This window comes from Myxine glutinosa, chromosome 1 (assembly GCF_964187855.1).
Source record: "Myxine glutinosa chromosome 1, kmMyxGlut1.1, whole genome shotgun sequence".
Taxonomy (NCBI): Eukaryota; Metazoa; Chordata; class Myxini; order Myxiniformes; family Myxinidae; genus Myxine; species Myxine glutinosa.
This window is the reverse complement of record NC_136261.1, coordinates 423,539,011-423,556,114: the sequence shown is the minus strand read 5'-3', so window position 1 is coordinate 423,556,114 and position 17,104 is coordinate 423,539,011. Positions and strand designations below refer to the sequence as shown.

The 17,104-nt window shown below is 46.7% G+C and overlaps 1 protein-coding gene across 2 annotated transcripts in view; it reads right to left on the bottom strand.

The window, feature by feature from the left end:
- Positions 1-14,912, bottom strand: part of LOC137419050 (E3 ubiquitin-protein ligase TRIM11-like) — an 86,801-nt gene extending 71,889 nt beyond the window's left edge. The window contains exons 1-3 of one of the 2 annotated variants that reach the window (XM_078770610.1): positions 14,647-14,912; positions 9,394-9,835; positions 8,542-8,637 (exon numbers count right to left, since the gene is read on the bottom strand). In XM_078770610.1, the coding sequence (XP_078626736.1) occupies positions 8,542-8,637; positions 9,394-9,789 (492 nt within the window). In that variant the 5' untranslated portion in view covers positions 9,790-9,835; positions 14,647-14,912. The remainder of the gene's footprint in view (positions 1-8,541; positions 8,638-9,393; positions 9,836-14,646) is intronic. The other variant, XM_078770609.1, reaches the window with a different exon arrangement.
- Between the last annotated feature and the right edge of the window lie 2,192 nt (positions 14,913-17,104).

The following is a 17,104-nucleotide window of genomic DNA, read 5'->3' as shown; positions in this document are numbered from 1 at the left end:
TTCATATGTTTTCTGTTCCGCCCTTCAAACAGTGATGACTCCATTTACATTTCACTGTCTGACAACATGGACCAACTTCTATCCACTCATCCCAACTATCTCTGCCTTATATGTGGTGACTTTAACTGTCATCATGCCAGCTGGCTGGGTGTGGGTTCCTCTCTCACTAGCTATGGCACCTCAGCAAAGGATTTCTGCGACTCATTGGGACTGACGCAATTTGTCAATTTCCCGACCCGGATCTCAGTCAATGGAATATCTTTGTTGGAACCCATCTGTGGATCGGTCCCATCGGCCGATGGGTCTGCATTGTCATATCTCGTGCATCTACAGATGGGTCAGACCCATCGGCCGATGGGACCGATCCACAGATGGGTTCCAACATCTTCTCTTCAAGACTTGGTGATGACAAACTTCCCTGCAAATGTCTGCTACTTTTCTTCTGTTCCAATCGGTTCTTCTGATCATGTGCTTGTTAAAGTGGACATCTCTCTGGCCATTCTCAGAGAGCCTCCTCAGCGTCGATGAGTCTGGCATTTCACTCAGGCCGAGTGGCACGGTCAACAAGCAGCCATAAATCATCTGGACTGGTCTCCCATCTCTACTGCCTCTGACATCAATTCTTCCTGGGAATTCTTCCAAAGCAAACTGCTCTCTCTCACGCACAGATTTATCCCATCTCGTCTTCAGTTGTCTTACCCTTCCTCACGTCCATGGTACACTGAATCTTGTGGTGAGGCAGTTGCCCTGAAACAATTTGCCCTTGCCTCTTGGAAGGCAAATCCAACTGAAGGCAATCTCAGTTCCTTCCACCAAGCTCGGAACAAGTGTGTGTCTAGTCTACCCTCAGGAGTGCCAGGAAGCACTATCTCTCCAAACTCAATAATGAACTCTCAAACCTGTCTCCTTCCTCCAATTCCTGGTGGCATCTGGGTCAAATATATTTCTGGTGTTTGTTCCCCCTCCATCCCCTCCCTTTCCTCGAATGACTACACAGTTGACACCGCACGTGACAAAGCTAAATGCCTCAACTCTGTGTTTGCCTCAAAATCTTGTGTCCCAAACCAATCTCTCTCTGTTCCCACCTTACCCAGTCGAACCCAACTGCTCCTGCACTATGTGTCCTTCTCTGCTGGCAAGGTGGAGAAGTTTTTGTCAAACCTCGACTCTGATTCTGCACCTGGACCAGACGGCATCAGCCCAAGGGTCCTAAAATCCTGCTCTGCCACTCTATCTCACCCTCTCTCTGGTCTCTTGTGCTCAAGATCGTCTGCCAGCATCTTGGAAATCAGCAAACATTACCGCTTTACACAAAAAGGTGCAAAAACAGATCCTTGTCGACAACAGACCAATCATCCTGCTCCCAATTATCAGCAAAGTCATGGAATCATCATTGCTTCGGATATCAAATCCTTCCTCTTCTCCAATGGCTTGATCTCCGATCATCAATTTGGATTCAGACCAGGTCATTCTACTCTGGATATGGTGCTTCTGCTGTCTCAACAATGGATGGAGGTCCTCAATGCCAAACAGGAAATCACAGCTGTCTCACTTGACATATCACGTGCCTTCGATACGGTCTGCAATGCAGCTCTGCTCACCAAACTCTCCTCCTGAGGTATCCATGGAAATCTCCACGCATGGCTTTCAGACTTCCTCTTTGGTCATAGTCAACGTGTGGCCCTGAATGGATTTCTCTCATCTCCCCTTCCTGTTCTGGTTGGAGTTCCCCAAGGTAGTGTTCTGGGCCATGTCCTTTGTCTGATCTTCATTAATGATCTCTCTGACTCTCTGGAAAATCCTCTCTAGCTCTTGGCTGATGATTCCACTCTCTGCCGCTCCATTCCTCATCCCACAGATCAGCAGTGTGCAGCCTCCGCACTCTCTGCAGACCTGGACAAAATCTCAGACTGGCCAAACAAGTGGAACATGTCTTTCAATCCTGACAAATCTCACATGCTTACTTTGTCTCTCCAAAAGACCGACTGGAAAACCCTCCCATCTACTTTCTCAACAATCCTCTCCGAGACGTTCTGTCGCTCAACCTTTTTGGTCTCAATATCTGCCATGATCTTTCTTGGTAAAACAACATTTCCAAGCAGGCCTCCAAAGCCAGTCGCCGACTGGGCAACCGCCATCGTGCGAAATCCTTCCTTGGCACACCTGAGCTCCTCACCACATACAAGGCTTTCATCTGCAGCTCAATGGAATACTGTTCTACCCTCTGGGCCGGTGCTCCTGCCTCACACCTAGCTCGGCTTCACGCCGGTGAAACAAAAGCATTCAGAATCATTGGAATCTCCTGCGATGAAGCTAACTTCGAGGACCTTTCACTTACTCACCGCAGGCATGTTGGTGGTCTTTCTGTCTTCTACCGACTCCACTCCGGCCTTGCTCCCCCAGGTCTCTCTGTGCTCTGTCCCCCAAATATTCCTGCAGGTCAAACAAGTTCTGTCAGCAACCCTCTTATGGTTAAACTGCCAAAATCAAGACTCTCTGCTCACCTTCACTCTTTCATTCCTCTTTTCTCCTGCCTCTGGAACAAACCCCCTCACTCTCCTCAATCCCACTCCTCCCTCCAGGTGTTTAAAACAGCTGTTCACCACCATCTCTTGTCTTCCCACATCCAAAACCTTGATCTTTTCTACCCTCGCTAATTCACCCCAGATTCACTTTTTTGAAATTCCAACTTCTTTCCTGGAAGTCCTTGCAGTGTCCATATGTTTTATACCTCTCCCACCTCCCCTACCTCCCCCAAGCCCTCTCCCTCCCACAGTTCTCTCGATGTCCCTGCTCTCAAATGTTGTGTTTGTTTCTTTCCCCTTCTCTCCCCATCTTGTCTTCCGCTCCCCTTATTTTGTGTTTTATGTGTCGGTTTGACTTTTTCTGTGATTAATGTTCGCTCTTTCACGAGCCTCGATCTTGCATACAGAAAAAATTAAAAAATAAATTACCAAAAAATAAATGCACCCTTGCTTAGGTGTTGTCTCCTGATCATCTCCTTGGGTGTTGGGTTGAGGGGGTAAGGTTGGGCAGGGATTGGGAGAATGGGAGAATTATTTTCTCGCACATGACCTCTCATGAGTACTCTGAGAACGTTTGAAAAACATGTGCCAGTAACTCATTGGCCAAGTTGTTAGCTCACACATACACATACAAACATGCAGACATACATGCAATTGTTGGATTAATTGTTGTTTGCCTCATTCTCTTTGCATCATTATTTCTCTTTTGAATCTTTTGTTATCATACATCCCATCACAAAACAACCATGACTTATTAGAAGAGAAACAATGGCTGAACACCTCCCTCGAGTGCATTCAGTTTTTAAATAGGGAACGGGGTGGGGGATGTTGTGAAAAACCAGTCGGGTCCACAACTTTAGTCCATCTGGTGGTTTAATTCCATTAAGACCATGACATCATTCTGTAATACAGGAAATGCAATAGGAATAAGGTTTGGCATCACATGGGTCCATCCATAACATTCAATGCAAGCAAGCTTAATATTCTATGCAGGCGTACCGTTAGCGAGTTCACTAGATGTAACATATCACAGGAGAAGTCCCCCTGAGCACCGACCGCAGCGGGTCTTATAGCCGCGCCCCTAGCGGTGTCAGTGAGCAACGATCATCACCTGGGTTCAGCATTAGTACGAATACGATTTCACTACATTCTCCCCACTGTTAGAATTATACTGCAGAGCGGCTAGAATCGAGCGAGCGTCAGCATTAACAGGGTGTGGAACATGGTATCATTCGACCCAACGGTACTGGTCCGGGCGGCGAATTTCTCTGCCAGCACGCGTCCGAAATTCCCCGGGTACGGCATCATGTATCCCAGAGACCCCGGCGTCAGAGAAGCTACCGGAGTCAGGTGATGAAGGGGGTACCGCCAAGCCTTCGGGCACGGGTAGATGCGGCGAGGGGAGGGTCGGCAGACTTTCAGCGACGGGAGCGTCGGAAGAGTCCATAGTCTCATAGATTGGTTCGATCGGTTCGTCCGATTCCCTACAAGGGTCGGCGATCCCACATGGGGCAAGATGACGTACGGAGACAGTGGTCTCACGTCCATCAGCCGTCATCACACGAGCATGCTCAGGATTAGCCTGGAGCATCTGCACTTTGTCCACTAAGGGGTCGTACTTGCTCGTGCGAACCGCCCGTTTGAGGTAGGCCGGCCCGGGCTCAGCGAGCCAACTGGGTAAAGACCGTATACACCCCGTGCTCCTGGGGTGGTGGAAAAGTCGCTCGTGGGGAGTCTGGTTGGTGGCCGTACACAGTAGAGCCCTGATCGAGTTCAACGCCGCAGGTAGCGACCAAGCCCATTTATCGAGGCCCCGGCCGAGGGTCCGGAGGTTGAGCATGATGGCCCTCCATATAATCCCATTGAAGCGTTCGATCTGCCCATTTGCCTGGGGTCTGTACGGCGTGGTGTAACTAGAAGTGATGTTATTTTGGAGCAGATAGCCTCGCACCTCCTGAGACAAGAAGACCGCACCCCGGTCGATATGCACATAGGCCGGGCACCCGAACATAGAGAACAAGTTCTGTAAGAATCGCATTGCCGTGGCAGCAGTCATGTCCACGCACATATAAGCGAAGGGGAATCACGAGTACTCATCGACGATAGTGAGCAGATAGCAAGAGTTACTCGACACCGGCAATGGGCCCTTGAAATCCATCGCCAAGCATTCCCACAGCCTCGTAGCCCTAACCAGAGTCCCCATGGGTGGGTTATAGAAACGCGGTTTGATTTCCGCGCATATAGCGCAGTCGCAACAGATACGGCGGATATCGTCAGTCGAGTATGGTAGATTGCCACGCCGCACAAAATGAGCGAAACGCGTTACGCCCGGATGCCCCGCAGTGGCATGCAGCACGCGTAGGCCCTCCAAAGTGGCTATACCCGCACACGTAGCCGGTCTCGATAAGGCGTCGGCGGCCTGGTTATCCTTCCCCGTGCGGTATTTGATAGTGTAGCAGAAGTCGGCAAGCTCTATACGCCAGCGAGTGATTTTCTCATTCTTAATGCGCTGGGCTTGTAATGTGTCATACATGAATGCAACACTTTGCTGGTCCGTGATGATTTGGAAACATCGCCCGAGTAAGTACGGGCACCATTGCCGAATAGACTCGACGATCGCATACGCTTCCTTTTCGACAGACGAATGTCTCCGCTCAGCGGAGGTAAGAGTCCGTGAAAAGAAAGCCACCGGATGCCCTCCTTGGGAGAGGGTCGCCGCGATGGCCTGAGGACGCAATGGCCTCACTTTCGAGGACGAAAGATCCGCTCTCGTCGATCGTCACCACAGCGGCACTGGCGATGTCGGCCTTAAGGCCTCCAAAGGCCGCCAATGCGGCCGGACGCAGAGGGAATGTGTCGCAGGCCACAAGGGGGCGAAGTTTCACGGAGAAATTTTGGACCCATTTGGAGTAATGGGCGAATAGCCCGAGGTCGCGCTTCAGGGATGCCCGATCGCAGGGAGGGGCCATGTCGAGCAAAGGTCGCAGACGCTCCTTATCCGGAGCGACAGAGCCATGGGTCACGGTGTACCCCAGAAGATCTATCTTGCGTAGAGATTATTGACACTTATCCTCGTTCATGGTTAAGTGATATCTCTGCACGACCTCGAGGAAGCGCTTCAGATTAGCATCATGGTGCCCTTGGTCATACCTACAAACCGTAAGATTGTCTAGGTAGACGAAAACATCGGTTAAGTTCTCCCTCGCAATGAGGTCATCCATGGCCCTCTGGAAACAGGCGACCCCGTTCGTTACCCCAAAAGGCAATCGAGTAAACTGGTACAACCGTTGCCCCGACTCAAATGCGGTATAGATACAATCTGCCCTAGAGATGGGGATCTGATGGTATGCACTACGGAGATCAAGAGTGCTGTAGACCGAGTACTGGGCCACCTGTCGCACCAGCGCATCCATCCCCGGAAGGGGGTAGGCATCCAGCTGTGTAAAGCGGTTAATCGTTTGGGAATAGTCGATTACCATGCGTCTGCGGTGTGCATCGCTTCGCACCACCAAGACCTGGGCTCGCCACGGCGACCGGCTAGGTTCTATGATACCATCTTTCAAGAGCTGAGCCGTTTCGTCCGCAATGAATTGCATGTCTGCTCGAGAGTAGCGCCGTGATTTTACAGTGGGTACAGTGGGTACAACAGGGGTACAGTTGGAGATTAGATTGGGGAACAGCGAAAGCGGCTGAATTTCCATTTTCGCTAGGGCACACACAGCAAGTGCGTCAGCCCCCACAACAAGCGTGTCAGGCCCACCAAACTCCATTTCCAGACGTCCATGTCGCTGAAGAAAATCGTGTCCTAACAGAATATCAGCACATAAAGCAGGTAAGACCATAAGGTGTACATTTGGGAAAACCCGTCCCTTTATCACGAGTTTCAATCGGCATTCCCCCTTCGTGCTGAGTCGAAGTCCCTGGGAAGCCATGAAGATCCGTCTCGTAGACCTCAAGACCTGCCAACCATGCCTGTGCACTAGTCGCTGGTCGATACAACTATGCGTAGACCCTGTATCCACCAAGGCCCGCACACAATGGCCTTCGACCATGAGGGGAATAAGGGCTTGAGCCAGGCCGGACGAGCCTGCTGGGAGTGGGACCGAACCTCCCGAGTGGGTCGGCCTCGCCTCGCGGGCAGATCCTATGCCAGCGGCAGTTTTCTGGGCATCAGAGGGTGCCCGTGGAGTCTCGTATAAGTTGTCAGGGTGTGTTCCCATGCAATCTGCAGTTTTGCGGTCGTTGCCAGAGTATTTGTTGTCCATGGGGAATCTGTTAAAGCCATCAGAGAGCTTTCCCATGCATTCCGGTGTTTTGCGATTCAAAATCGCCGTTTGATGTGTATGGGCCTCCGTAGTATTCGAAATCGCTGTTTGACGATTTTGACGGGTATAGGCCTCCGTAGTATTCGAAATCGCCGTTTGACGATTTTGACGGGTATAGGCCTCCGTAGTATTCGAAATCGCCGTTTGATGGGTGAGGGCCACCGCAGTTGGTACTGAACTCGTGTCGCCGCCAGTGGATGCCGTACGCTCTTGAGAGACACGACGAGAACATACCGCTGGGGCTTGGCGAGGCTCCAAAGCCCCTCGCGTGGCCCGGAGTCTGGTCAAGGACGCATGTGCCGTGCCCGTTTGAGGATGAGACTGTTGTGGCTGTTCGGTGACTCTCGCCAAGATCGATTGAGCGACCAGGGGCCCGCGAAGAGGGGCCCTGTCCTTCAAAGCCGGGTAAGGTGCCGTGTTCTGAGCTCGGCTCGTAGGCTCCGCAATGAGCCCATTCAAGGTCGCACGCGGCCGCGAGCCGCGTGCGGTTTTCCGGCACACTTTTACGTAGTGCCCCTTTTGCGAGCACAAATGGCATATGGCGTCCCGAGCCGGACACACGGCTCGGGAATGACGTTGTCCCCCACAGAAATAGCAGGTGGCTCGGCATAAGGCCTTGGGTTTGGCCATTGCGGCAGCCATCAGGACCGGATCCTCCTCCGGAGCATCCTGGAGTTCCGCGAGCAGTTCCGCTCCCTCGGCGGTAGCACTCTCCGGCCGTGCGTGGAGCGAGGTTCCCGCCAAGAGGCGCGTGCGATCATTGACGTTCGACTGCAACCGTGCTTCAGTGTGTACCTTTCCTTGCTCGAGTGCCGCAGCGAAGGTCAGGTCTGTCTTCTCCAGGAGTTTGAGCCTTAGGTCGTGAGAGGAGACCCCAGCGACATAGGCGTCTAGGAGAAGGTCATCCTGAGCCTGCTCGTGAGTCCGTGGCTCCCGGGTGCTGTCCAGCAAGAGTTGCCGGAGCTCCTGGGCATAGTGATCCATCGGCTCGTTGGGTTGTTGGCATCGCGTTAGTAGCAAGTGCCGAGCATACACCGGGCTCTTTTCCTTTATGTACAATCGTTTGAGCTCCGCAATCGCGAGGTCGTACGTCGCACATTGTGCGATGCTATTGTACACCTTGTAGTCGATTTTGGAGTGAAGCGTTGCTAGCTTCGCGACAGCCGTCGGCTCGGTCTCAGGCTCAGCGAAATGGTTCTCCAACGTTTTCAGCCAGTGTTTCAGTTGCAATCCACCATCCGAGGCTTGCGGGTCGGCGCAGAATGGTGTGACCACCAGCGTCTTGTTGCCTGCCATGTCGGTAGATCGTTAATGGAATTAAGCGTTGTGAAAAACCAGTCGGGTCCACAACTTTAGTCCATCTGGTGGTTGAATTCCATTAAGACCATGACATCATTCTGTAATACAGGAAATGCAATAGGAATAAGGTTTGGCATTACATGGGTCCATCCATAACATTCAATGCAAGCAAGCTTAATATTCTATGCAGGCGTACCGTTAGCGAGTCCACTAGATGTAACATGTCACAGGAGAAGTCCCCCTGAGCACCGACCGCAGCGGGTCTTATAGCTGCGCCCCTAGCGGTGTCAGTGAGCAACGATCATCACCTGGGTTCAGCATTAGTACGAATACGATTTCACTACAAAGGACATGACCCTTTCCAAGAACACCCATTCCTTGGGGATTCCCACCTCTGTTTGCTCCTTCTCTTTCTGAACCTGCTGTAGTTGGGATGCAACGCTCTCCATTGACTGTGACACATGAGGATACTTTGCAGCCAAAACATCCTGCACAGAATAAAGAAACAACAGAATGAAGAATCGTGAACCTGTGGTGGATTAAAAAGAAACATCCAGCACAAAAATAGATAAATCCTGCACATTATATACATTTGTGAGAAAAATCACAGTGAAGACGATGGCCGTTTGTTCAAACTTCATAATAATATCTTTTCTTTAAATCTATAGATGTACGAGAAAAAGTCGCAGAACGACATCAACCACAAAAACTGTTTCTCAACTGTATCCAAGGTCGATGTTTGGTGAAGCACTGAAGCTTTCATGATTACATCACTCTACATTTAATTAATTATTTAATTATGTGGCAGGTAGCTGAACTGAGATTATATGACGTCACTGCCTTTTTTAATGTTTAAGTTGGAAGATTGAAAGTTGCTCTGGGCCATGAATGTTCTTCCTTATTCCAAAACAAACTGAGTTTCTTGTGGTGGATTCTGAACCCTCATCATGTTATTGTAAAATCAACAATTTAACCTTTTTATCAGTTGGTCACATGAAAAGCTTATTCATTCCTCTTTTCGGCTTGTCCAGGTGAATGATCAACAACACATGATAAACAATTCTGATGAGACACTCATTCTCAGAAATGTCACATTTGTGAGGAATATTCCATTACCATGATGTAACAAGATGATCAGAAATCGATAATTGATAATCGGAAAGTAAAAAAAAATTCAGGTGTAACCTCAAGCCCAATACATAAAAATTAAAAAAAATAATAATCTTTTTCACTGATGTACTCACCTTTAGTTCAGCATGAGCAATCTCCACAGCAACAACTCTGTGGTTCTGATGTTCTCCACTCATGCACATCAAGCACATCAAGCTCTCATCATCCTTACAATAGAGTTGGAATGGCTTTCCATGTTCTGTGCATCTTATGCCCTTCTTCACATTCCCAATATTATCCACCATGTAGGCAACGGTCACATTCTTCTTGAGTTTTGGTTTTTGTGGAAAAACCTCACGGCAAATTGGACAATCACAATCTTCTTCCCTGTTCTCCCAGCATTTCTCGATACACACACGACAAAACGAGTGGCCACATGGCAAACCAACGGGCTCCCTGTAGATTTGAAGGCACACTGAGCAGGTGAGTGCAAACAATTTATCTCCCATATCAGAGGAAGAAGAAGCCATCTCCTTGGGGGTCAGAGAAGAGTGTGAAGCAGAGTTGAATTAAAACCTACAAATGGAGATTGAAAAGAAGAAAAACTGAAGGTATTGAAACTGTAACTATAATCACATAAATAAATACAGCACATACGTACCTCCGCATACCTCATCAGAACGCATACCTCCACCAGGTTGACCAGTTTATACGTTTTGTATCCCACTGATAGGCTCGATCTGTCTCCGGACCTCAACCAAAATGTAATCGGCTTGTTGTTGTGACATACCAACTCAGCCACCACGTGTAATCCGAAACTTTTTGAAATATCGTGCTATATATCGTTTTTGGCCCTCTGTCTCAATGGTGAAGAATTACATTGAAGAATTCTTATATCCAGATCCAGTTCTTCACCAAAGTCTGATCAACTTGTCCTTGTCAGACAACGAACCTGTCCACCAAATGTCGTTTGAGATATCCTCCTCACAGACAGACTGACAGACAGGGGTGAAAACATATCCTCCGTCAACCTTCAGTGATGTAGGTAACAATTACGTGAGGAATAATTATCCTTCAGGGTATTAAAGTGTGTGTGGGTTTGTCTGTGTAAGTTAAACAGTTAAAAGGAAGGATTATATGATTGAAAAGTTTGAGGATAACTGATATGGATAGAATGTGTTGGTTGCCATGTTGGATTTTCAACATGAAACAATTACTTTTAATGGGAAGAGAGAATCACAAAACAGAGGGATTGTGGGTAACAGTTGAAATGCTGGCAGCAAATAAATTTCGATGAAGATTATTGTCAAATGGAGTAATGAAGATCAGGGTTCAGTGAGAAATGCAGTTTTTTGTATACATAGTCGAGGCTCGTTGGAGATCGAGAGCTCGTAGTAGTAACGGATCAGAAAGTGACAGGACAAAAGGAACAGCAGAGAGAGGGGGGAAACACCAACAGCAGAGAGAGGGGGGAAACACCAACAGCAGAGAGAGGGTGGAGTGGAAACACCAACAGCAGAGAGAGGGGGGAAACACGAACAGCAGAGAGAGAGAGGGGGGAAACGCCAACAGCAGAAAGAGGGGGGGAAACACCAACAGCAGAGAGAGGGGGGAAACACCAACAGCAGAGAGAGGGGGAAACACCAACAGCAGAGAGAGAGGGGGGAAACACCAACAGCAGAGAGAGGGGGGAAACACCAACAGCAGAGAGAGAGGGGGAAACACGAACAGCAGAGAGAGGGCGGAAACACCAACAGCAGAGAGAGGGGGAAACACGAACAGCAGAGAGAGGGGGGAAACACCAACAGCAGAGAGAGGGGGGAAACACCAAAAGCAGAGAGAGGGGGGGAAACACCAAAAGCAGAGAGAAGGTGGAAACACCAACAGCAGAGAGAGGGGGGAAACACCAACAGCAGAGAGAGGGGGGAAACACCAACAGCAGAGTGAAGGGGGAAACACCAACAGCAGAGAGAGGGCGGAAACACCAACAGCAGAGAGAGGGGGGAAACACCAACAGCAGAGAGAGCGGGGAAACACCAATAGCAGACAGAGGGGGAAAACACCAACAGCAGAGAGAGAGGGGGAACACCAACAGCAGAGAGAGGAGGGAAACACCAACAGCAGAGTGAAGGGGGAAACACCAACAGCAGAGAGAGCGGGGAAACACCAACAGCAGAGAGAGGGGGAAAACACCAATAGCAGAGAGAGAGGGGGAAACACCAACAGCAGAGAGAAGGTGGAAACACCAACAGCAGAGAGAGGGGGGAAACACCAACAGCAGAGAGAGGGGGGAAACACCAAAAGCATGGCCAAAGTAGTTGAAGGTCAAAGGGTTATTGAGGGTCTAATGGGGTATTGAGGGTCTTAAGGGTCTTGAGGGGTTAATTGGTCCAAAAAGTCTTCAGGATCTAAAGTTAAAGCTCTAAGAGGTTTCGGGTTTATCTCTGTAGGGTCTAAAGTCAAGGGTTTGTTAAGGTCTGTGGGGTCTAAAAGGCTGAAGGGGTCTGAGGGTTTAAAGAGTGAAAAGTAAAAGGTCTCTAATGGTTTAAAAGGTCTAAGGGATTTAAAAGGTCCAATTATGTCAAAGGTACGTTCCAATATTAGGTAATTAACGATGCACCACACGTCAACACTTGAGTAACAACATGGCAACTATTGTTAAATTCGCCGAACTCAAGTATTCTCTGGCTCTGGGTTAACTAATTGTTTTTCCATATAAGATGGAGGTTCATGGAAGACTTTGGAAGAGTAAAACCTGGTGTTGGCTAAACGGTTAAGATGGCTGGCTTAAGATTGCAAGGTCCTGAGTTTCAAGCCCCTGTCATGCAAATGGGGTCAATCTTGGATCTGTATCACATAATTGAGTGAAATATGTTTTTGGGGCCAAGTGGGGTCAATCTTGGATCTGCATTTCATAATTGAGTGAAATATGTTTTTGGGGCCAAATGGGGTCAATCTTGGATCTGCATTTCATAATTGAGTGAAATATGTTTTTGGGGCCAAATGGGGTCAATCTTGGATCTGCATTTCATAATTGAGTGAAATATGTTTTTGGGGCCAAATGGGGTCAATCTTGGATCTGTATTTCATAATTGAGTGAAATATGTTTTTGGGGCCAAATGGGGTCAATCTTGGATCTGCATTTCATAATTGAGTGAAATATGTTTTTGGGGACAAGTGGGGTCAATCTTGGATCTGGATTACATAATTGAGTGAAATATGTTTTTGGGGCCAAATGGGGTCAATCTTGGATCTGCATTTCATAATTGAGTGAAATATGTTTTTGGGGACAAGTGGGGTCAATCTTGGATCTGTATTTCATAATTGAGTGAAATATGTTGTTGGGGTCAAATGGGGTCAATCTTGGATCTGCATTACGTAATTGAGTGAAATATGTTTTTGAGGCCAAATGGAGTCAATCTTGGATCTGTATTACATAATGGAGTGAAATATGTTTTTGAGGCCAAATGGAGTCAATCTTGAATAAGTATTACATAATGGAGTGAAATATGTTTTGGGGGCCAAATGCGGTCAATCTTGAATTAGTATTACATAATGGAGTGAAATATCATTTAGGGGCCAAATGGGGTCAATCTTGGATCTGTATCACATAATTGAGTGAAATATGTTTTGGGGGCCAAATGCGGTCAATCTTGAATTAGTATTACATAATGGAGTGAAATATCATTTAGGGGCCAAATGGGGTCAATCTTGGATCTGTATCACATAATTGAGTGAAATATGTTTTTGGGGCCAAGTGGGGTCAATCTTGGATCTGGAGTTCATAATTGAGTGAATTACGCTGTAAAAAAAACCTGAACATTTTATTTTATAGAAAAAATATTTCCATGACCTGTGAAGCAGAAAGGAATGAATTTGCATTCAACATGAATCAGAATGAAATGGGTGATTTAAATAAACAAGAAGAAGGAAAACCAGATAAACCGGGTGTTTCACTTCGCTCTCTTCCGCGCACATCGTTGGTTTAAAGGGAGGACAACATGAACAAATTGATGAAAACAAGAAACTTGTGGTATTTGTTACACTTGAGGTCCTTCCTTGTAGTTTGTTTCTTTGACAATAAAAATACTCTCCAGGTAGCACACTAACTAATGTTGGCCCAATTGTGGGAAAAGTTGGACTGGCCATAAAAGGATATTCGACATTGTACGTCGAACGTAGTCAATACATTTACCCCACTCACCCCCAACCCCTTAACCATAAATAACGAGCCGACACCAAGAAACTCGACACGGATGTTCATCATTTTCTGTACAGTTTCTAAACATGTCACGTTATTCCCAGAACTGGATGTTTCTCTTGAAGCCTTGAATGGAAGTCACGGGTGTGGTTCTAAAACTTGTTGTAAAAACCAAAAAAATTTGACTCGCCCTCATATGTATGTACAGGTTACGAAGTTGGGAAAACAAGTAAGTGTAAAACTTGCAAATCAAACAGGTGCACAAACACATCGGGACCAAAACCAAGTGGGAACCATATATAATAACCACATTTATTTAATATTTACCTTCGCCACCAAAGGTGGATGGTGGTTATGTTTTCACCCCTGTCTGTTTGTCCGTTTGTTTGTTTGTTTGTGAACAACATATCTCAAAGAAAAGTTGTGGGTGGATTCGTACAAACTTTGGTAGAAATGTAGCGCATGTGACAAGGAAGAAATGATTAGATTTTGGTGAAGATCCGGATTCGGATCCGATTACTAGAATTTTTTTAAATGATTCTGCACCATTGGGAGATCGGGCCAAAAACGATACACAGCAGGATATCTCAAAAAGTTGTGGACGGATTTGGACTAAACTTGGTTTTCGTTTTTGGACGGAACAACATTGTGGACGGTTGTGTGTCTGACAAGGACAAATAGATTCGATTTTGGTGTAGATCTGAACATGGATTCGGATATGACAATTATTTAATTCTTAAGTGATTCTTCACGATTGGGAGACAGGGCCAAAAACTATACATTGCAGGATATCTCAAAGAGTTATGGATGGATTTGCACAAAAATTGTTGGATCGGTTGGGTGTGTGACAAGGAAGAATCGATTCAATTTTGGTGAAGATCTGAATATGGATTCGGATATGATAATTATTTAATTTTTTAAGTGATTCTTCACCACTGAGTGATATGGCCAACCAGGTGGAGGTATGCTCTCTACTGAGTGTTGTTTTAGTTATCTTTGTTATTCTAAAGATGTTTATCAATCTTTGTCATAAAATCATATAATAATCTGTTATTCCACAACCCAGTAACAATTACATTTATTTAATATTTATCTTTGTTATTCAAAAGATGTTTATCAATCCTTGTTATAAAATCATATAATAATCTGTAATTCCACAACCCTGGAACAATCACATTTACATTACCTCTTTTGATGAAGCCGTTTTCAAACTGAACGATTGTTCGATCATTCAAGGAAGTAATACAGGCGTGTCAGTTTCATGACATCACACAGGAATGTATTGACGTCATCGACTTGCTGTGCCACTTTGACCTTGTTGTTACTGTTTTCACATCTGAGGACAATCTCACCATCTTTTGCTTCCACCTCATTTCTGGAAAGTCCGCAACACTTTTATAACTTCTTCACTTCACATTGTAACAATGATGTATAAATTATTATCATTACAAAAATATCACGTGAACATTCTTTGTATTTTAAAGATTTAACCTTCAGCTCACTCTGAACAGTCATTCAGACCACAGGACTTCAACTTTGCGATTGTTAAAATTTACAAAGAACTCTTATGATCCTTTTGCTGATCAATCTGAAAGTGCAGGTGTGAATATTAAGGTGGAAGAAAGACGAGAGGCGGATAAAGAAGAGATGAACACAGAACCCGTGGTGTGTTGTGATATTTCCAGTTTGGGTGTGACCAGGACTGTCACACTCAGGGTGGGTTTGTTTACACCATTTACAGGAAGATTGTGTTCATCAATGGGAGATCATTATGTTACCATCTGAATAACACAGGAAAGGTTTAATGGGAGTAATAAATATCATGGGTGAGAATTTGTGATGATAATAGATGGAGGTGCACTGCGAGCAAGAACACCTGGAGGGGAAGAGAGTGAGAGAGATGGAGCAGCCTCTGGAAGAAGTTTCCATAGATGAGAGAAGTGAGGAAAAAAAGAGGTGAGGTGTGCAGCCAGCCTGGACTTTGGGAGATTAATCAAGAGGGGTTTGCTGGAAGAACGCGTGCATCCTGTGGAGTTGATGTGGAGAATCGGAGGATTACGAGAGCAGAGGGAGCCATGTTGGAGAATAGACGGGAGAAAACCGAATGACCACCGACCGGCCTGCGGTGTGAGAGCTGCAGACATCGTGCTTCGACATCATCACAAAGATTCCAATAATTTTGAGAGGCCCACTCCATTTATTGACCACACCCACACCATTTAATGACCACGCCCACTCCGTTTAATGATCACGCCCACTCCATTTATTGACCACGCCCACCCCACGACATCCGTCGATTTCCATTCCTCTCCTTCCATCTCCTGTCTCGTCCCAATCTGTCTTCTCCTCCTAACCTCCCCACCTTCGTTAACCTTCCCTATTCCCTCCCACATATCTTTAGGAAATATTAACTGTCATTTTCACATGACAACACACCAACGGACCACACCCATCCAAACATCTCCTGCGTGTACGTAATAAATAGATGACGGGTTTAGAATTCCTCAATTAGATTTTTGACAGTTTTGCTTCAACATTCCATCTATTCCTGTTAATAATGATCCAATTAGTGTGACGAAGCACTCAGAATGAAAATAAAGTAATTACCATTAATTGTTCCCTTTTTACAGGTTATTGGTGCAGGTGAAATGCGTGCAGGTGAAATGCGACGGGTGTAGGTGAAATGCGTGCAGGTGAAATGCGTGCAGGTGAAATGCGACGCGTGTAGGTGAAATGCGTGCAGGTCAAATGCGACGCGTGCAGGTGAAATGCCACATGTACAGGTGAGATGCCACGTGTACAGGTGAGATGTCACGTGTACAGGTGAAATGCCATGCGTACAGGTGAAATGCCACGTGTACAGGTGAAATGCCAAGTGTACAGGTGAAATGCCACGTGTGCAGGTGAAAGGCCAAGTGTACAGGTGAGATGCCACTTGTGCACAACCCAACAGGACTGTCCCATGGACAAACATGCCCGTCGACCTGAAGGCTGAAATCACTTGGTTAATCAAACAGAAAAATGCAAACCCCAAAGGGTCAAAACACATGGTCATACAACTGGATCATTTACCATAGATGATCCCCGACCTCACCTAACCTAACCAGGTACACACCGCTCTCAAATTGATCACTGTGTGTCACCCACCAGGTAAGTATGATTTGTTCATCCCACAGGATCCCTTTTCTCAATTTGAGTCCCGTCTTGCTTCACCGGGACAGATTCAGTACATGTGATCATTAGTCCACCCCCCTTTACCTCCATGCTCCCCACTCCCCGTTGGACTTAGTCCGAAACGGGGGGAGGGGTGGTTGGATTGGGGTCTCTGGTGGTTGGATTGGGGTCTCTTTTTTGTCCGTCCGTCCATAACCATATCTCGAAGATGTATGGACCGATTTTGTTCATACTTGGCACAAAGACAAAACATGACAGTATACATGTGCACACCATGTTGTTTCGCGAAGCGATCAAAGGTGGCTGACTGGCGGCCATTTAAGTTGTTAAAAACCAGATGATGAACACTTCCTCAAACATTTCTCGGACATGCATTTACCGATCTTGTTCAAACTTGGCACAAAGATAAAGAATGATGACTTACATATTATGCAAATCATTTTTTAAAGAGATCAGATCCAAGATGGCCG